The sequence below is a fragment of the Babylonia areolata genome, chromosome 2 (assembly GCF_041734735.1).
Source record: "Babylonia areolata isolate BAREFJ2019XMU chromosome 2, ASM4173473v1, whole genome shotgun sequence".
Classification (NCBI taxonomy): Eukaryota; Metazoa; Mollusca; class Gastropoda; order Neogastropoda; family Buccinidae; genus Babylonia; species Babylonia areolata.
The window spans coordinates 10,970,651-10,992,884 of record NC_134877.1 but is presented as its reverse complement, the minus strand read 5'-3'; the positions used below and the strand labels follow the sequence as shown (position 1 = coordinate 10,992,884).

General features: G+C 40.1%; 1 protein-coding gene across 1 annotated transcript; it reads right to left on the bottom strand.

The window, feature by feature from the left end:
- Positions 1–4,135: 4,135 nt before the first annotated feature.
- LOC143297587 (prostaglandin E synthase 3-like) lies at positions 4,136–21,516 on the bottom strand. Its single transcript, XM_076609997.1, has 8 exons — positions 21,426–21,516; positions 16,500–16,616; positions 13,526–13,595; positions 12,397–12,498; positions 9,737–9,826; positions 6,315–6,368; positions 5,803–5,830; positions 4,136–4,681 (listed from the first exon to the last, which is right to left on the bottom strand). The coding sequence occupies exons 1-8, from the start codon at positions 21,461–21,463 to the stop codon at positions 4,662–4,664; spliced, it is 519 nt and encodes a 172-aa protein (XP_076466112.1). The 5' UTR covers positions 21,464–21,516; the 3' UTR covers positions 4,136–4,661.
- Positions 21,517–22,234: the final 718 nt, after the last annotated feature.

Below are 22,234 nucleotides of genomic sequence, written 5' to 3'. Positions count from 1 at the left end.
GTTTTCCGTATATTTATTGCTTCAGATACATATTTTGCATGTGCACACACACGCTGTCTTGCTTGCTGTCTCTTTCTCACTTATACACAGAGTTTAGTTGCACACACACACACACACACAGAGTCCATGCTGGGGAACTCTCAGTGGATCAGCTATATTCAACGGAAGAGCAGTTGATTTCAGAGGGGAAAAAATTCACTCCCCAACCCCCCATGCCCCCTCCTGTAGACTTCACTTTCATGATTTGCTGAGGTTCCCCTCCCCTCTCTCTGATTCTCTCCCGCCAGTGGTGAGTTGTGTGTGTGTGTGTGTGGAGGGGGGAGGAATGGGGATAAAATTACAGTTACAAAATCATCCTGTCCTGCAAAATCCGACTATACCCTCCACAACCATATCCTAGAAACTGTTTCTACCTCAAAATACCTAGGCGTTACCATCACAAGTGATCTCAGCTGGGACCTGCACATCAACACCATTTGTGCAAAAGCCAATAAGACCCTCGGCCTCCTCAGAAGAAACCTGAAGATCCCAGCAGTGCGCCTCAAAGAAACAGCATATAAGACTTCTGACCATCTTCAGTTTAGGAAGAATTAGACTGATTTTTGTCTTCTATGGGTTGGATTACCTCAGAGGTACTGGTGGCCTTCAAGTGCAGATTTTATGGGTTGAAATTGAGAAAAACCTTCAGCTTCAGGACCCAGACCCGCACCTTTCCGAATCAATCACAATTTCCCAATCTGACGCCTGCAGTGTCTTAATACTTAGCTGCTAATTCTGGAGTGCTGACAGTTCCTTGAGGAAACAAAAAAACCCAGGGTTAGTGCTCTTTCTCTTTGTTGAGTGGTGAACAAACTTCCATTTTGGGATGGAGTGGTGGAACATTCTTATTTTGAATTTTTTTAGCATTTAGCAAATGCCATGTGATCGTATTATTCTCACTTTATAATGGGCATGCACTATAATTTTGTTGTAACAAAATTAAGTTCTTATGCAGAACAAGTTTTTATGAAGAACTCATTTGATAAGCACCGTAGTAGAATCAGTGATCACCAGTAATCGGGGCTCAAGACCACATGTCTGTGAAGTGTAGTGTCCTTGTAAATGGCACTTCACTCTACTTTCCTTGCTCCACCCAGGTATGAACAGGACCCGACTTTCTTTGGGAAAAATTCAAAGTAACAGGAGAGAATTTGAGCTCCACCTTCTTATGCTAAGCCCTAGACACAGTGGATGTGAACTGGCTGCCCCAATGACTAAAAAAACTATGGGACCTAAGCCTTTTAACCTGCATGGTTAAATATTCTGTTTCAAATCATAGTCAGCTATAGCCAGTGCATGTGCTTCATTCAGCCATCCTTTGACTAACACATCAAGACTCCAAGCCTCAGCCCTCTTCCTCCCAATAAGCATTTGTCCTTCTGTATTGTAATTAATAATACTAATATATTTCTATGCCAGAAGACACCAAACAGAACTATCACAGGCCATTGCCTGCTATGTTCAACACTGTTATCATTTTCATGCACTTTTATATACATATATATATTTTTTTTTAAATAAATCTTTTAGGTATTTGCTTTGTATTTATCTTTTATTTTTGTTCAACTTTATTAACTTAAAAACCAACTTAATTTCATTTGTTATATCACAATTTTCTATCCTTATTTTGATTATTTGTCTTATCTTATTCACTTTAAAAAAATTTACATTAAATGTTTTATATGTGCCTGTGGTAAAGCTCTCAAGACCAAACCAGTAATTTGGGTCAATGGATAGATCACTATCTGATATCTGCTTCCCCACCTTGTTCCCCCAGATGTGGTGTATCTTAATCATATGGATCAGTTTGCATCTTTTGATGTAAATTGAAACTGAAATGCCAGAATGTGACCAAACAGTGAATAGTTAGAAGCAAACACCTCAGTAGGAATGGGACAATATTAAATGAGCCTGGGTGTGGCTACAGTTTGGGAAATTTGGGATAAGCAGCATGGCTGTAATGCCACCGAAATGGCAGCGAGGTAGCACGAAAAAAGGCCTTCTGCATTATCTTAAGCCCTAAAGAGCATTTTGCCTTGTGGAATATTTTTGACTCATGTGTGTAAACATATGTAATAACCCCGATTTGGTTGTCCTTATGTCTGTATTAATGAAAACGTGTGTCTGAAGTAAACTTTAACGTTAAAGTTTCTTAACATGAAAGAAAATATTCCTAAAATATGAGATTACCGAGTTGCAGTTTTTGTGTGGAGTGTGTCAAAACTTATCAAAACCATTGAAAGATTTTATCTAGATACTGATACATATCATAATCTTAAAATATCAAAACAATGAAATGCCGGTCAATGTGTGCTGGTTTAGATGGAACTGTTCACTTTCCAGCATACAATTTTTTGTTGAACACTCTCATTTCTGATGGTAAGCAAAAGTATGTCAAAGCCGCTTACAACGAATCACCGGGGACAGTCAAAATTGCTTATCAATATCCGGTTTTCCTTACATCCAACGCACCAGTTATAACAAATTTCTACCCGGTTGCTTCGTTGTATCTAGTGTCACGTTTCTCTCTCTCTCAAACACACACACATTCATACACAGTAACACACACACATGCATGCCCGCATACACGGAAAGTAATGAAGCTGGTTTCCTAGGCTGTTATGTACTTTAATAGAAATTATCATTTTAAAATTCTTTCCAAAATACGGCTGTAAATAAATGTCAACAGATCACATAGGCCTATATTGCGAATTGAAGGCTTAGAAATAGGTAAGTGAAACAGGCGAACAAAATTCACTGTATTACTCTGAAGACTTCTGAGGAAACGATTGTCAGAAGAAATCACAAAGTGAAACAGGCGAACAAAAATCACTGTATTATTCTTGAGAAAAAACTGTCAGAAGAAATCACACAGTGCCATGATTGAAGGTGGGTGGAGGAAAGGAGGTGATTTCTGCACTGTTTACTGTTTCACTCTGTTAGGTGACTGCAGCATGCATTGGCATGAAAACAAAAACTTAAGTATTTGATTTTAAGTCTGAACATTTTTTTGTGCTTGTCACAGCTTGACAAGAAATCAGAATTACTAAAAATAAATAGTGTCTAAATAAGGTACTGAAAAGAAAATATCTTTTTACTTTTCTCCAACTTTTCTTTCAACTTCTGTAACAATCTAAATTCTTCGCTATAGCAACAGATGGCATGATAAAATGGCCCATGAAATCAAGGCCCGACACCTTCCTTCCCCTTCACCACACCCTCATCCCTCCAGCATTTCTCCTCTGCCTACAGTCGTTGAACCTTTGATCCCATGTGAGTCAACCACTCTGTTTCAACATTCACAGGCACTTGCTTTACTGACCAAAACATTAAAATACGATTTACGTTTACCATACAACAAACATAGTTATCACATACTGTGAAATTTCAATCTACTTATGTGTATGTGAAGCTGTGTAGAAATAAGCTTAGGGTTATGCAACATATTTAAATGTGTGATTTCCATTTAGAGCAATGCTTAGAAAGCTCTACATTTCATGTGACTATACGGATGCTCCTTCATCTCCCTAGAATAGCCAGCAATTGTATGAAGCAATATACATCACAGTGAACTAATCAGCCACTTCTGAGAAAATGGTTCTCCAACATGCAAGTAACCATTTAGCTATATCCAGCTTGAACTCTTCGAGGGCTGAACATATAATTTGCAATGCAGCAGCTTCGTTTTAACTGATGTGACTTCCTGCTGGTGCCCCAAAACCACTTAGCTGTAAGCAGCATTTCTGTACATCTGACTTCTTACATCTGACTATTTTTAGTCATGTAAAGAAAATTTTTGCTGGGACCAACCTTTTCACTTTATAAAATCCGGCATTCATTACAACCGACTTTGTTACAAGTAGCTTCAACGGTGGCACTATCAACAAATACCTCAACCCCTCCCTCAGACCCTCGCTTTTCAATTTCATTCTTCTTTTTTTTATATCAGCAGGAATCACATGTGAGCCATGAAAGTTTTGCCAGTTGTTTTTGAGATAAAGAAATCACAGCAGTATGCAGGTCTGCAAACTGCCACCTTAAGCTGAAACAGTAGAAGTGGAATGCTCACAAACACACACATACTAATATCTGAAAGTCATTTTGTGTTATTTATTATTTATTATTCAAAACAGGACATTTGATCAAAACATGGAGACATGTGCAAAATGAGCTTAAATCAATAATGTGTACGCACAAGTAAAACTTAAGAGATTGTAACAAAGGTACATTTCTGACTTGCCAAATGCTTTGTGGGAAACGAAATATCAATGGTGGATGGATGTGTATGAACTTTAAAATACAACCATGCAAATAAAACACTATAGGGAAAAAACAAACTGTTTATTTCTCTTGATATCATCCATATGCTCTGTCCAACCACTGAAGATATCAAACACTTGTACAATGCTTACAATACACTTGCTTTTGGACAGAAAACTTCTCCTGAATTAAAACCATTAGCCATTAAATCTCTAGGATCCATGACTCATTCTCTGGCAGAATTTTGTGATGATGACTGTGGCCACATCCAAACGGGTGGAAAGGGCAGCTTATCATGCACGTCTTTTGTGTCCATTCCCATCTTGTCACCCCAATGTTGGCTATTCTGTCAGGCATGGTGCTCACTGGAGGTCTGGTAAATCTGCAGAAAATAATGTACATGCATGACAAAGAAGGGCAGAGGTTCCATTCACCTTCCTGCTATGCTCTATGGGTGGTCATTATCAACTCACTACAAACACTACAAACCCAAACACTACCTCCATTCTTTCTAGTTCTGCTGACTGCAATCTGATATCACGTCAGTTAAAAATTTTTAAGTTGAGCACACATTAGTTAATAAAACCGTTCCAACTTAATGCCTCAAATTCAATCAAGACATAAGTTTTCACTAAAACTTGACTGGATGACGAACCTTTCTATTTACCTTTTCTTCTTAAAAGGAGAATTTTTTTCCTAAAATTATGTTTATCTAACATACTTACTGTGACCCACCAGTGGAGACTCCAGCAGGGAGTCCGATTCCTGTCCTGTGCAAACTATTATCCGCCTATGCGGAGAAAAACGAAAGTAGCTATGGCTGATAACTGCCCGGAAGTCGGTTACCTCCCTTCTGTATCCCTGACTAGTCCTCTTTTGACTGCAGCCATCTTGACTCCTGATCCTGTGCTTTTGATAATTCCACATCTATTTTGTCCTAGAAAGAAATAGTTCTTGAAAAAAAATTCACTGACCATAATGAGCTCTTGGGACACACCCTCTGTCCCTCCCACCCCTCCTCATACACACAAAGGCAGATTCATTCTTTTGCACCAGAAGTCAAAATGAGTGGATCCAAAAAAACAAATTTGTTCCTGATACCAGTGAGAATTTTCTGGTAATCATGGTGACTTATTGCACTGCTAATGCTGGGAGTGAGATGGAACAAGCCTTTCTGTGGCTATGCATTGTGGATTTCCACAAACCACTGAAACTGCAAGATACGCTAGCAAAAAATAATTTTTCACAAGACAGCTAATTTCCCAATCTTTCTTCACTTTTTGCTCTTGTTTCCATTTAAATCTTCAGAATGAAAACATATATCAATAGGAGCTGGAACAATCCAAATTGTAGATTCGTAGTTGCTCATTTGTTATGCTCTAATTTCCAGCCTACAGGGAAATACAGCACATAAAGTGCAACCTGAATTTAAAGAATTGACATGCTATAGCTCTACCCTACCCTTTCCCTAAATTGCATGCCTTGATCAAGATGTACACTTACCCTCATCATCACTGTCTTCCTCTTCACCCTGTGAATGAGGAAAATAAAAACAAGTCAACAAGCCTGTATCATGACATACTCATAAACTGCAAAATTTTACAGATTTCTCAAAACGAGTCAACAATAATAATAAAAAAACAACAACAAAAAACAACAAATAAACACCTGTTTTATGATGTATGCATGGACTGCAACATATTAGCTTAATAAAACTACTGAAGTGAAATGGTTGTGTGAGAGGGGAGAAGTGATCAACATGACATTCTGTAATTTCATTTACATGTTTTTCAGGTTCTAATACGTGTACATGAATACATCAACATATACACATATGAAATACCAACCATCAACACACACAAAGTGAAAAGATGTAAAATTAAAAAAGAACACACAGATACACACACAATGCCACTTAACACTATTTCTCAGTCAGATGTACAGTTCTACAACATGATTATCAAAATCATAAAACATTCAACACATATTCCAGTAAATATCATAAATATACGTACATCAGGAGATCCTCCAAGATCACCACTATTCAAGCCACCCATAGAACTCATCATCTGGAAGAGAAAATAAACTGCCTTTTAATTTTTGCAATATAGTTAATTATATTCACCTTCAAGTACCGTAAAGTTCGGTCTATAAGCCGCGACTTTTTCTCCCAGCTTCAACCTCTGCGGCTTATACAGTGATGCGGCTTATTTGCGGATTTTCCCAATCCCGGGAGTGTCACGTTCTCGTCTTTTCTTAGCTGCCCTTCAACTCACAAAAATCATAATCTCTGTTCATTAATTTTTGGATGAGCTTCAGATTTGTGTGCTAACTGTTCACGTTTTACAAATCAGATCTGCACACATTAAAACCTTCAGTTCTACTCTGCTCAAGCGCACATCCTCATCATGCTGAAAACGCGATGTAATGCCTATGATGCTGCCTTCAAATTGAAGGTGATGGACCTAGCTGTCAAAAAAGGCAATAGAGCCGCTGCACATGAGCTTGGAGTGAATGAATCCATGATACGACGTTGGAGGAAGCAGCGTGGAGAACTTTTGTGTTGCAAAAAAAACAACAAAGGCCTTAGAGACAAGAAGTGTAGATGGCCTGAATTAGAAAACCACCTCGAAGACTGGATCAACACACAGAGAGCGAATGGCCGAGGTGTTTCCACAGTTCAGATCAGACTGAAGGCAAGAACAATTGCTGCAGAAAAGAACATTGAGGGTTTCCAAGGTGGGCCATCATGGTGCTCAGATTCTTAAAGCGAAGAGGTCTTTCAGTCAGGACAAGAACTCTCTGTCAACAGCTTCCTCCGGACTTTGAAGAAAAACTGACAAATTTCCGTAACTTCACACAGGAGAAAACAGCCGAGAATTTCATTGGTCTGCAAGACATCATTAGTATGGATGAAGTACCTTTGACCTTCCTCTTTACAAGACTGTAAATAAAAAAGGAGAATCATCCATCACACTGAAAACAATTGCCCATGAAAAAACACACTATACTTGTGTTCTGAGCTGCACGGCATCAGGAGAAAAGCTACCACCAATGGTCATTTTTAAATGCATCACGATGCCAAAGGAAAAATTCCCGAAAGGAATTGTTGTAAAAGTCAACAAGAAAGGGTGGATGGATGAAACCTTAATGAAGGCGTGGCTGGTAGAGTGCTATGGCAAGCGTCCAGGTTTCTTTTGCCGGAATAAGGCCATGCTTGTTTTGGATAGCATGAGAGCCCATATTACTGACTCTGTGAAAGAAACTGTCAGCACAACCAACTCAATTCAAGCAGTGATCCCAGGAGGCACAACCAAGTATTTGCAACCACTCGACATCAACCGTCCATTCAAAGTGGCACTGCGTGTCGAGTGGGAAACCTGGATGACAAGTGGTGAAAAGTCATTCACCAAAACTGGACAGTTACGAGCTACCTTTGCTGAAGTCTGTCAATGGATCCTGACAGCATGGGGGAAAATTAAGCAGTCCACCACTGTCAATGGTTTTCGTAAGGCTGGACTGTGTGCTGCAGCAGACGACAATGCAAGCGACGAACCAGCAGCGACCTCCACCTTGCGTTCAGGCTCATCAAGTGAAAGCGAGGCTAAGGTCAGTGACAAGATGGCGGAGGAAGCAGTGCTGACCCTCTTTAACTCGGATACTGAAGACAAAGATTTCAGTGGATTCAGTGAGCAAGACGACGTGGAATAAAAGTGACTATCTTTAAATTATGGATCTTATTTTCGTTGTGGTTTTTCGTTGTGGTGTTTCACTTGCTTTTCTTTGTGTTGTTTCCGCTTGTGTTTATTAATTCATAACCCACAGTATCCTCCGCTTGTGTTTATTAATTCATAACCTACAGTATTGATAGCTTTTTCCGTAGTATCGGTATGTGTATGAAGTTCAAAGTATTTTCGCTTGGTATGTGTCCGGTACCGGTAATAGGTGCGGCTTATAAGCCAGTGCGGCTTATGTGTGTATAAAGTTCTTTTTTAAAAAAAAATTTAGTGGGTGTAGCTTATATACCAGTGCGCTCAATTGACCGACTTTACGGCACCTCTGGGATAAGGCAAGTTACAATTTGGTTTCTGTTTTTGTCCTTGTCCAGGAGAACAAATAAAACAAAAGGAAAAAAAAAAATGAAACAGTTAACCAAAGCAAGAGGATCTATAGCCTGAACAAGTCAGATTTTTTCTCTCTCACATCTACTGCACAATGGTCTGGGTTCAAGTCTTTCAAATTGATAATAAACCACAGTTCCAACTGCAACATGCTCTTAGTGCATATTCTTTGAGAACACTGGATATGTCCTTGGTCAAAAATGTACATTGAACTGGTATATGAATGTAGGAACATTGATAAAAACATGGGACAAAGAAGTGGTGGTGCTGGACAATGGTACAACCTCCTAATACCCGTTGTAAAACGTTAGTTCACAACAGACTTGAAAACAAATAACTCTGTTTCTCATAGCAGTACTGTATGACTTGTGCAAAACAGATCTTGAAAAGAAACTTGTTATGCAAGAAAAAGAAAAAAACATAATTAATACCATCTAATCAACAGGACAGATCAAGTATATTTACAATTAAATGTATTAGACAAAAAAACAATCATAATAATTCTTTTAAAGTTCAATTTATGCATGTAAGGAGGCTACTTCTTTCGGGGGAAAAAATGATTCACAATAGTGTACACAGCAATCTGAACACAACCATTCTGATTCTGACTGACTGGGGCAACTCAACTAGTGGAAATTGTGTCAAAATCACAAAACACTGTGTGCTTTTGCTCCAAACAGTCTTTCATCAGTGCTCTTTCTAATTTTGATATTTCTCAGCCAACCACAACATGCTTTTTCCCATGATGGAAGGCGGTCATGTGACGATGAGGTACAGCAGAAAAGCTACTGCTTTCTAGCAGTGCTTTGCACACAAGGACTTGTATTTTATATTTCTTAGTAAGTTAGAGAACTTACTGCTGAACCTTTTTTTCTCTCTCAATGTTTCCTTGCTGATAAAAGAACTTGGGTGGTAGGTCAAGCCATGTTCAAAGACTATTTGCCAAGTGACTTCAAGGCTTCCTTTACAACAGATAAAGCTGATCTACTGGTAGATGTGCACTCTCCAACCTGAAAATGGGGGTAAATTACAGGAGACAACACAGACTGGCTCCACTTTTGATTTCTGCTCTAGTCTTTTCCTCTTGAAATGATTAACTGGTATTTCCCCAAAGAATAGTGATTCTAGCAAATATATACGAAAATCTTTATATAAGCCAAGACAATAATTTCTCACTGTCAGAAAAACACATAAAAATATTTGTTTTTGACTGATCTGAATTATCAAAACTTCAAGCAAAATAACTAGTATGAAAGTACCTTTAAATGAAACTTGCATGCTATTAATGCAACTAACTATGAACAAAAGAACAATACCTCATCTAAATTAAAGTCTTCCCGTTCCTCCTCATCGTCTGTGTCATCTTCATCTTTCCAACGGTTGAAGTCAGTCTTGAGAAAATGAAGCTGTTAAACATATCACAGCTTCAATAAGAACATCATAAATAAAAGGTTTCACACTGAAAACATGATTAAAAAAACAACAACAACAAAAAAACAAAAACAGAACAGTGGTACTGGTATAAACAGAGATAGCAGTTGAATCTGCAGCTGCTGTTGTTGTCATCACTGTTGTTGCTAAAACCGTTTCAACTGAGGGGAAAAACAACAAAACAAAACAGATCAAGTTATAGGAACATTTATTAATTACGTCACTCAAATATTGATCAAAGAAAATCAAGACACGACAAATGGTCAACATAGGCCAATTCTTATTCTGACTGGTTAACAAACTGATGGATCTGCAGAATAGTGCATCAAAGACAGACTTAATTAATCATGCATCCATCTCTACGCCTTGGGCGCATGGATTGGGCATGGGATGAAGGCAGGAATGGAAGAAGGTTCATCATCTTTAAAGAACCAGTTTAACAAAATAAACACACAAAAACATATTAACAGAAGCTCACCTACAAACATCGTTATTACGACTCTGGTAAGGTGATATAATTCCGACCGATTTTTCATGGCTCTAAACCCGACTGCTTTACACAGTCGCCTTCTTCCCATAATAAGCAATGCCGATCAATTCACGGCAGCAGCCCAGGAAATCCTTGATCAGTTCGCCAACAAAATAAACCGATCATTTTGACCAATGAGAACATCACCGGAACCCAATGGTGACGAATAGTGGTGCATAAAGCGCCCCATGTGTGTACGACTTACTTGACGGCAGTTTTGGCGCCAAATCACTGTGACGTCAACACACTGGTCTGGCAAGTGTTGCGTTACCATTTAAGAAACAGTTGCTTTGCTAGCTTTGTCTCACATACTTATGAATAGAACACGAGTCTGGGAAGTGATTAGTTTATATTTCAGCTGGTTTTAAGGCTATTTTTGTCCAGGCAGTGACAGACAAAATCGGTCGAGGTTATATCCATTATTTCAATTGGTGGATCTAATTCCGACTAGTTCAGATGTGAAGTGGACTTTATTCGTGTGTGTGTGTGTGTGTGTGTGTGAGTGCGCGCACGCACGTTTTGTTTCCAGTGAATATATCCACCTTTCTTGGCCATATATATTCATATATATATATATATATATATATATATATATATATATATATATATATATATATATATATATATATACAGGGTTCGTCATTAACATTTTTTCACATGAGCGCCTGCGCTCTAGTTTCAGAATTTTGATGAGCGCAAACTGAAAACTAAGAGCGCACACTAAAAACTTCTTCTTTTCGCCATCCCCTTCACCGTCAGCCTTCCTTTTTGGGATCAAATATTTCAGTATTTTGATTTTGCACGGCCGCGAAATCGATCGTGTGCTCCACTTTTCTACTCTTCAAGTCTGAAGAGCGCTCTTTTGCATAGCCTCCCCTGATTCACTAGGCCTACTTCCGGTTGAACTAACAAAACGTAAACAGACGGCTTTCAAACTTCGGTAAATGCAAAACGATCGCGCTTTTGACTCTTGTTTGTGATGGACAATGGAATAACATTTTAGATACAGTAGTGTATGCTTATGTCTTTTCAAAATCAAGAGCGCAAGCGCTCTGAGTCAAGGAATTTTCCAGAGCGCAATTTGTTTTTTCAGAGCGTTCCGCTCAGCGCTCCCGTTAGTGACGAACCCTGATATATATTGGTTTGGGGATCATACACACACACACATATTATATATATATATATATGTGTGTGTGTGTGTGTGTGTGTGTGTGTGTGTGATCTTTATGACCAATTCTTACACACTCCACAACACAAAAACACATGCGCACGCACACTATCGCACATTTACAACAGGGGAGTGGAACAACTTGATGGTGATATCACGTCAACTGGCTTCAGGCAAACGGTTCAGAGCCAACACCACTTGATCCACTCCTGTGCGGAATCCCCACTAACCCCTTCCCCGTTGCAGTTACAGTCAATTTCAGCCCCAGCAACATACATATCCGGATGCAGATTCACATATTCAGAACTCTGGTCGGCATTAGATCAAGATGGTCAGGCTTAGATCAGGCTGGTTGGATTTAGATCAGGCACACAAACGTTCTTGCGGTTTCTGAAGAACTAAAAATAGGACAGAGAAACATGACAGACATTCTACAATCACAGACAGTCTGCGAACCAAACTGATATGCTGTCAGTTGACAGTAATGCCTTGAGAATCAAAATAAGTGACTAAATCGGTCGGGTTTAGATCCACCCGGTCGGATTTAGATCAAGCACACCAACGTTCTTTAACGGCTTCTGCTGAACTAAAAATAGCACATAGAAACACAACAGGCGTTGAATTCCATCACAGACAGTCTGACAGAATTACTGACTGTGTGAATCAAATAGGTATGCTGTTAGTTTACAGTAATGCGTTGAGAACCAAAGCAGGTGACTGAACCGGTCGGAATCAGGTCACTTTACCCTAATAATATTTTGAAAATGTGGGAGATTCATAAAAGTTTGTCATCTTTATTATCAATTAAGTAGACACTGAGAATTGAGATATGAATTTAATAATACAACCTTGTTTTTCTCCTTTGTGAGACGAGGCCAGAATGACGCATTGGGGTCTTTCTTGATTAATGTGAAAAATATTTGCCTCTCAGTTTTCTGACACTGTGATCTCTGCAAACACATGAAATACAATCGATTATTTATGCAAACAAAGGAAATACAGTCTTAAAACAGTCATGTGCAATATCTGGAAAGTTAAAGTCTTAAACATTGCCAATCCACTCATCAATGAATGAGCAATATCAAGACCAAATATCCCAAACCAAAACAAATTGACCGAGTGAGAAGTATCGGGAAGAGAAGATACAGTGTACTATGCATGTTGAGGATATGCATGGTTGTGTGTGTATGCAAGGAAACAGCAGACTGGTTTGTTGGTCTTCAATTCCATGTTTTAATAGACCTGCCATCCCTTAAGAAAGCATGTAAGATCTGTGAGTTGAGAAGGATGTCTGCCAACATCCTCAATGGCAAATGGCAATAGAGAGAACATGGTTTATAAAATCCCTTGCTGTATTATTAGGATATATCATATAATAAGCATATGGCAAGATGGAGAACACAGTCACTGCTGTGTTAAGGAAAAAAAATATGACAAAATATGACAAAAGCTGTCATGAACATCCAAATATTTAGCCAAATGTTCAAATGTTCAAAGAAAAAGAAAAAAAAGTTAAGACATGCAATCAAGTACACATACAAAAATGGGAAAGAAGTCTGGAGCAGCTTAGCTGAAACAATCTAATTCTAACTGGGCAAAATGACTTTTTGCCAGTACTGAGTACAGGTCCACAATATTTTTACAAGATTAAAAAAAAAAATTAAAAAAACTTCATTCACTGCACACACAAAAGCTTGTTCTCTGTGTTCTGTTTCAGTGTAATGCTTTACAGTTACACTCACAGTAAAGTATATAACACTGTAAGTTAACACTACTCTTTTTAATCACTTTCCCCCAAGCTGCTTATATAAAAAAAAGAAAAGGAAAAAGAAAAAAAAAGAGTTAGCCCTGCAATCACAAAGTCGTAGTTGCATGATCTGCAGACTCATTTCAAAAGGAACAAAAAAACCTCTTGAATCAAACCAGCAAAACTAAATGAAGAATATAAAAACATTCTTGAACAGACAAATTTATTACCTCTGGGTCTATTTCAGCATACAACTCTAACGTCACATCATGATCCATGTTTTGTGTACCCCCTTTGCCACTGCAGAAAGAACACAGTAAAAAATGATAACAAAGGTGTAATACATTCTGTTAAGAAGTTGAATGTCTTACTGAGAATGTCTCATTAACTGAATCACAAACAGAATATTCAACACCAGAAGAACAAGGAAAATGTTCCCCAAAGGCAATTCTGCCACATTTTAACGATACACCATTTACATCAAACTGAAAAACTGACCAATACATCTTCATGTATAAACTTAAGGATGTATCATGATAATAATTATCAAACACACACACACACACAGAATCAACTCAAAAACATGATGTTACTCCTTCATTCATGGGCTGCAACTCCCACGTTCACTTGTATGTACATGAATGGACTTTTACATGTAGGACTGTTTTTACCCCCACCATGCAGGCAACCATACTCCATTTTCGGGGGTGTGCATGCTGGGTAGGTTCTTGTTTCCATAACCCACTGAACGCTGACATGGATTATAGGATCTTTAAAGTGCGTATTTGATCTTCTGCTTGCATTTACACACGGAAGGGGTTCAGGCACAAGCAGGTCTGCACATATGTCAACCTGGGAGATCAGAAAAAATCTCCATCCTTTTCCCACCAGGCACCCTTACTAAGATTTGAACCCAAGACTGAAACTCCAACGCTTTAACCACTTGGCTATTGCACCTGTCACAAGATGTCTGATTATCATTATTTCATTTTTCATATTCAAACAGCTATAATTCTGTAACTTGACAGCAGTGATCAATTCATTTAACCTCTTGACTGCGCTGTTGTCGCTCACCAATGCTGTATTGACGTACGGCGTACATCATTACAACGGTATATGTTTCGAGTCCTGCATTACAGAAAATACAGTCTGCTAACCATTAATTTAGCTCCCCTGAGAGCTCTTTATCTCCCGAGTTCCATATGCTAAAAATATTCACCTCATTGTCATATTTATGGCAAAAGTTTTGCAAGTTTGTACGAAGCTCAAGTTGTGTTTGCAAAGCCATGGCTGAACGCAGACAAACCCCAAAACTTGCACAAATATCGGAAGAAATCTTTCACAATGCAAACAGTAGTGATGAAGATTGTGGACTGAATGAGACAACTGCATGAAGTTGCTGCCAAAGACACTGATTTTGACATGGATGGGGGTGCCAGGTGGGGTTGCTTGACGAAAATGAAAGCAAAATGAAAACAGACAAGCTCAGCTGATTCAAGATGCAGGTTTGTCAGTTTATTATTTGCTTTCTGTTTGTTGTAACAATGAATATACCTGCATTGTGTGTGTTTTGAATGTGTTAGCTATGGAAAGTAGCTTCGTCAGTCACTGATCAGTGTGTGTGTGTGAGAGAGTCACATGTGTCCTGTGTGTGACCAACACAGGAGGAGGAGGCGTGGCTTGCTGGCTGGCTCATTGTTGATGACAGCGTGTGTCACTTGCTCACCTAGAGCTTTCTGTGAATTCGTTCCCAAGTGCGTATTGGTTTGTTGTTGTTGTTGGTGAGAGAGAGAGAGAGAGAGGGGGGGGGGGGGGGGGGGGGGGGGAGGACGAGATGGTGTTTACAAAACTGAAATCAGAGAATATACAGAATTGTATGCCTAAATTACTTTGTAAATGCAACACTTGTAGAAGTGTGTGTGTGTGTGTGTGTGTGTGTGTGTGTGTGTGTGTGTGTGTGAAGGGGGTGTGGCATACCATGAACCAGTTTCAGTGTGTGTGTGCGTATGTGTGTGTGTGTGTGTGTGTGTGTGTGTGTTTCAGCTTCTGAAAACAATAAGAAAAAAATTGGTACCATTTCATAACCTTTTTATATGTAAAAAAACAACAACAACAAAAAACCAACAAACTTAGTCTTTTATGTAATGTGTTTCTGGTATGCAGCATGGTGATGATCACGATGTTCATCCTGGACCATCTGGAGTTGACATCTCGCCACAAACCTACAGCTGAAGACCAGCAGCAGCAAGACCAAAGGGCAGTAAACAAGCCTCCAGCAATTCTGGATTACAACAAAAACATGGGTGCCATCAACCATCATGACCAACAGCTGCAGCCCAATGATGCCTCAAGGATGGGGGCAAGGAAAACTCTGAAGTGGTACAAATAGCTGTGTGTACATTTTCAACAAAATGCCATGCTGAATGCACACATCCTCTACAAAAAAACAGGCAACCGCAGTACATTCCTGGACTTCCAGAAGGATGTAATTAGTGCCATGAGTTTTGGTGACCAAGACCCAGACACTGCTAAAGATGACCATGCTGTTCATCTGTGTGGACGACACTTCATTGATGTCATCCCACCTTCCCCACAGGAGGCCCGGATACAAAGGAGGTGCAGAGTCTGCTGGAAAAATGGGCAAAGAAAGTGTATGAGGTTCTACTGCCCAGACTGCCCCAGCAAACCAGCACTGTCTTGAAGACTGTTTCTGCAAGTACCACACACAGCGTTTTTACTGACAATAGATGCTGTGTGAGTACACCCTTTTTATTCTTTGTGTGGACTGTGTTGGAGTCTTATGGACCTGGACACTGTTGCTCAGCCTTGACAGTGTGTGTGGTTGATCACAAGCCACAAGAAAGACTGGTTGATAATCTTGTTGATGTTGTAGCACCTACATGATGGAATGACAGTCCCAATTTAAAAAAAAAATTTTATTGCATTTTATGGATTTTTTGTGTCAGATTGACTCATTATTTGAATATTTGAGTATTAAAAACAAAATCTTGGTTCATTTTCCTTTCATTTGATATATACTTTTATGCACATATCTTCAGTACTTTTTTAAATATAAGCAAACTGAAATCATTGGCATGTTTTTCATGTTTTTCTTGTTTTTCAGAACATTTTCTCAGCATAGACCATAGCAAAATGTACTAGCAGTGAATGGGTTAAGTAACAGTCTTGTCTTCATAAAATTACCCGAAATGAAAACTCTTGTCTTTGAGGTCAATGGTGGGGTTCTTGCAGTTTTCTAAAACAACTGTGACCAACACCTTGTCTTTTCTCTGAGCCCACAAGAGTGGAGGTGGATGAACACTGGAACAGAAAATAAATCAAGTCAGTTACTATCAAACTTGCTTGGGACTTGACTAAGCTCCTTCTGCAGTGTAACATACTAACAAGAAGCAACTTACAGAAGGCATCAAATCTCAAGGTATTCAACTATTCTAAAACCATTAAAAAAATTTTTTTTATCCTACTTCTTTTCCTGGTAGTGTAGAATAAAACAAATTTATTCTTGACATTGCTGTCCATCTGCTCTATCCTCCATAATTGCCCGTGTGAAGTCTGATTCAAAGAGGAAACTCTGGATTACAGTACTGTCTATACCACTGTCCAAGGTATAGAATACTGCCATTTGATGTATGCTGACATTAGAATAAAATGTAAATATACTGATGGAGTCTCCCGTCGGTCCGACGGATGAGTAGGCAGGCAGGCTTATCTGTCGGTGTGTGTCCTCATATTTTTTTTGATGATGGCAGTTTCTTTGTATCCGAAGATCACTGGGAAGGTCTAGTCCAGGTGAGGCAAGCCTTCTGGTGGCTGTACAGGCCAATCTTGGACTTGGATTGTCGGGAACAGCTGGCGCACATGAAGGTTGGCTGGTTGCTGGAGGGGTGAACTTGAGATGATGCCTCCTTTCTCCGCTTGGGTTTTTCCCTGGCTGTCTGCATCCTTACCTTTTCAAATTTCCTGACGGCTTTCCTGGTGGAAGTTTTCCAGGCAGATCTGTTTGCTGCCAGTGTCTCCCAGCTGTGGTGGTCAATTTCGCTACGTGACATCTGCTGCTTCAGTTGGTCCTTGTTGCGTCTGCGTGGAGCTCCAACGCTGCGTTTACCTTCACGCAGTTCGCCGTAGAAGACGGCCTTTGGCATTCAGGAGTTGTCCATACGCGCTACATGACCTGCCCAAAGCAGCTGTTGAAGCATCAGCATTGACTCGATGCTTGGGAGATCAGCTTTCTCCAGGACTTCGATGTTGGTGGTAAAGTCCTGCCAATTGATGCCCATGATGAAGTGTAGGCATCTCTGGTGGAAATGCTCCAGCATCTTGATGTGTCTCCTGTAGAGGACCCAAGCTTCAGATCCATACAGCAGGGTACTGATGACGACTGCCCTGTAGACCTGGATTTTGGTCGAGAGTCTTAGGGAGTGGTTTTGCCAAACACGTTTCTGGAGACGACCAAATGAGCAGCTGGATTTGGACAGGCGATGGTCTACATCCTTGGAGATTGTGGCATTGTTGGAGATGATGCTTCCAAGGTAAGTGAAATGTTCCACAGCATTCAGTTGGTGCCTGTCAATGTAGATCTTGGGTGGTGCGTAGGTGCCATGAAGGGGTGCCTGGTACATGACTTCGGTCTTCTTCAGACTAATGGTGAGGCCAAAAGCCCGGGCTGCATCAGCAAAGTGGTTGACGACTAACTGCAGAGCTTCCTCAGTATGACCGAGGAGAGCACAGTCGTCTGCAAATAGCAGCTCCAGGATCAGTTCCTCAGTGGTCTTGGTACACGCAAGGAGACGACGGAGGTTGAAGATGCTGCCATCAGTTCTGAATCTGATGTAGATGCCTTCAAACAGATCTTCCTTGGCTTCCCTCAGCATCAGGCCAAAGAAGACTGCGAAGAGTGTGGGGGCCAGGACACAACCTTGCTTGACGCCGTTTCCAATGGGGAACGGCTCTGAAAGTTCGCCTCCACACTTCACTTGGCCACGCTGATCTTCATGGAGTTGCTTGAGGACTGCAAGAAACTTTGGTGGGCATCCAAGCTTTGTCAGGACCTTCCAGAGCCCATCTCGGCTAACCGTATCAAAGGCCTTGGTCAGGTCGACGAAGGCTGCGTAAAGGCCCATGTTTTGGTCCCTGCACTTCTCCTGCAATTGGCGTAGCACAAAAATCATGTCTGTGGTTCCTCTGTTTGCTCGAAACCCGCACTGGCTCTCGGGGAGATTTTCCTCGGTGATGGTGGGAATCAGCCTGTCCAGTAGGACTCTGGCCAGAATCTTTCCTGCAATTGACAGAAGGGTGATGCCTCTGTAGTTGGAGCAGTCAGATTTCTCGCCCTTGTTTTTGTAGAGGGAGACAATCACTGCATCTCTGAGGTCACCTGGCACTATTCCTTTGTCCCAGCACAGAGTGAAGAGGGATGTCAGCTGTTCTACGACAATGTCGCCTCCTGCAACGTACACTTCCGCTGGGCACCCGTTGATGCCAGGGGCTTTGCCACCTTTGAGCTTCTTGATGGTGGACTTCACTTCTTCGAATACCGGGGGGTTGTCCAGGTCATGCTTGACTGTCAGCTGAGGTATCTTCTCAATTGAAGAGTCCTGAACTGTACGTTGGTCTCCGAAGAGGTCTTGGTAGTGCTCTGTCCAGCGATGCAAGATGGAGTCTCGATCTGTCAAGAGAGTAGTGCCATCTGATGAGCGCAGAGGGGCCTGCACTTGCAGTGACAGGCCATATGCTGCTCGCAAGGCTTCGTAAAAGGCTTTTGTGTTGCCCAAGTCAGCATATAACTGAGTCTTCTCAGCCAGTTTAAGCCACCAGTTGATCTGAATCTCCCTGAGTTTAGTTTGTAAAGTGCTGCAAAGTGTTCTGTGGGCTGCCTTGGCTGTATTGTCATCTTTACTGGCAAGGAGTCTGGCATGCGAAGCACGCTTTTCTTGTATGAGATTCTGGATTTCCATATCATTCTTGTCAAACCAGTCTCTGTTTTTCCTGGTGGAGAAGCCAGCAATGTTCGCAGCTGAATTTTAAAGGGCAGTCTTTAAGCGCTGCCACTGCTTCTCTGGATCTGGCTCCTGGCTTGTTGAGACCTCAGCTTTTAGCCTGTCTTCGAGCTCCTTCCTGAACTCCTCTTCCTTGACCAGTAGTTGCTGGACGTTTAACTTCTTAGTCGGAGGTCCTCTCCTCCTGATTGCTGGTCTGACTGTGAGCCTGACCTTGGCACAAACAAGCCTGTGATCTGTGTAGCAGTCGGCGCTTGGCACGACTCTGGATTACAGTACTGTCTGTACCATTGTCCAAGGTATAGAATATTGCCATTTGACGTATGCTGACATTTGAATAAAATGTAAATATACTGATGGAGTCTCCCGTCGGTCCGACGGATGAGTAGGCAGGCAAGCTTATCTGTCAGTGTGTGTCCTCATATTTAAAAAAAAAATATACTAAAATGGAGTAAAATACAAGAAAGTTAAGAATGGTGGCATGTACACTAAAATCTGTTACACCATATTACTATTACTGTATTAGCCTGAAGTTGTGTGCTCCTGTGGGAGCAAAATTTTATGGGATGTAGGTCTGCTTAATTGATGCTTCAAATCCTAGCCTAAGCCTTCTTCTTCTTTCCCTTGACTACCGCCTTCATCATTTTGAAGATTCTGTTTAAATCTGGTTCCATGATAAAAAATGAATCTGCAGATGATAAACTTTAAGTTGTCATTATGATTGTTTTGACACAAACTGAGGCAAAATGTACATACTCAAAACATTCATTCGTGTGTGTGTGTGTGTGTGTGTGTGAGAGAGAGAGAGAGAGAGAGAGAGAGAGAGAGAGAGAGTGAAATCTGCATCATTAAATCTAAAGTATACTTATTGTATGACTGATATTAGTGATAGTTATCAATCTTAATACTTATGATTGATGACCCCACTAATTGGATGCCACTGATTTAAAGAAATAATACAGCTTTTTTTTTTAAAAATGAAAACTTGAAAGTATGCACTGACCACAAAATATTTTTTCTTGAAACTAAACTGAATCCACTGCCAGAGTTATAACAACTCCTTGTTCCTTGTAAATGGTCTTCGTTATAAACCTGGGTAGGGTAGTGTCCTTAAGTAAATCACAAAATGGATCATAATTCAAAATTGTTAGTAGTAGGGACCAGCATTTTTGCCTTTAGGCCTCGCAGCCCATAAACGTCACCTCTTTGTATATCTTTATTGGTCAATATTGCATGCCTCATCTAACATTCTAAGAAATACAAAAGCAATTATTCACCAAATTCATTAAACATGCTGCCAAACTTTGGATCACAGTCCAGAAAGATCTTAAATTAATTTTTAAATATTAAAATATTATCATATCAAGTGTCATGGCTTTTATGCTTCATCAGCCTTTTGCCTGATCAATTAGGACTTTAAAAAAAATTTTTTTTCATACTGTGCATAAGAGTGTCCAATTACTAATGTTATGGCTAGCTTCCTATGGAGAAATAGTGTTTATCTAATAAATTCTTAAAACTGTTAAGTGTTCCTGCAGTGACAATGTTACTGTGCAGATTATTCCAGAAAACTGTTGGTATATTTTGCAAATTTAACTGAAGGTTGAGACCAGGCCTATAAAACACGGAAAATACTTAGTTCTAGCGTTATAGGATAGTTAAAGAAAAAAAATTGAAGGGAAAAGGCTATTCAACATTTTTTTCACGAAACTGACGACTACTGTGGTCGTCTGCATGTGTCGGATGGTAAGTGACGCTATTTCTGTGAAACCAAAGAGCAAATGTTGCACTTCTGAATAAGAAAAGAATTGAAAATCAGTTTCTGCATACGGACTATTGTTCAGTACTTTTTGCATAATGGTAAAGGGTAAAACATAGCAGAGACACAAGCATGTTTTAAAGTTGTTGTTTTTTTGGACCAGTTTGTCCAATGTAGTCCCAATCTGCCATCATCACATGTCGGTTGTCAACCGGTTTGTTGCCGATGCAATCTGCGAACTCATCCAAAAGGAGGAATGTGGTCATGAAATAAGGAAGGAAATATGTTATATAGATTATATACAAAAAGTATTATTTGCCATTCCAAATGAATACCGAGTGATACATTACAAACCTTGTATCGCCGGATCCGTTTTTCGTAGGAGCCGCCATCTTGCTTCAACACGCTTCTTTTTTCTTCTGAGGGCTACACTCCGCTGTTTGACCAATGAAAAACCTAGAACTTTCTACGGCGTTGACTGTGCAGTGTCACGACAATCCCCAAGAAACTTCCGACCCAAGGAGGGTTTTTTTGTTTGTATGTTTGTTTTTTTGTTTTTGTTTTTTTCGCGGAGGAGGGCGGGGGGAGGGGGGAGAAGGTGTGTGTGTGTGTGATTGTTCTCTATCTCTCTCTCCCTGTCTCTCTCTCTCTCTCAATACTCATTAATCAATCAAAAATTAGTGTGGCTTTTATGAGGAAACTGAAAAACGGCATAGATAAAAAGGGCTACATTTGGATGGTCAATCTCGACATTGTAATTATGTGATGTGTTCGTATTGGTATGATGGGTTTTGATTTAGCGGGCATGGATGACTGATTATTTCATGATCTATAAGTTTTTTAATATGTCAGTGTATGTATTGATATGACTCGATCATTGTCACTGAGTGTCGACGTTACACGCGTAAATATCTATTATATGATTTATATGTACTTTAATTGTTTTCTGTGTATTGTCCAAACCTTGGACTGAGACGAACGACTGAAAAATGGCACATTACCCCCCTGTCGCATGTACTTTAAGCTGATGACAACTGAAGTGCCAAAGCACGGCCCCCAGGTGTCGCAAACTCTTATTACTGAGTTAATGTTGTTTCAACTAGTTTTCTTTTTTTCCTTCAAGTTATGTTCCATTTTATCTGTTTTGCACCATTTTGTTCTGA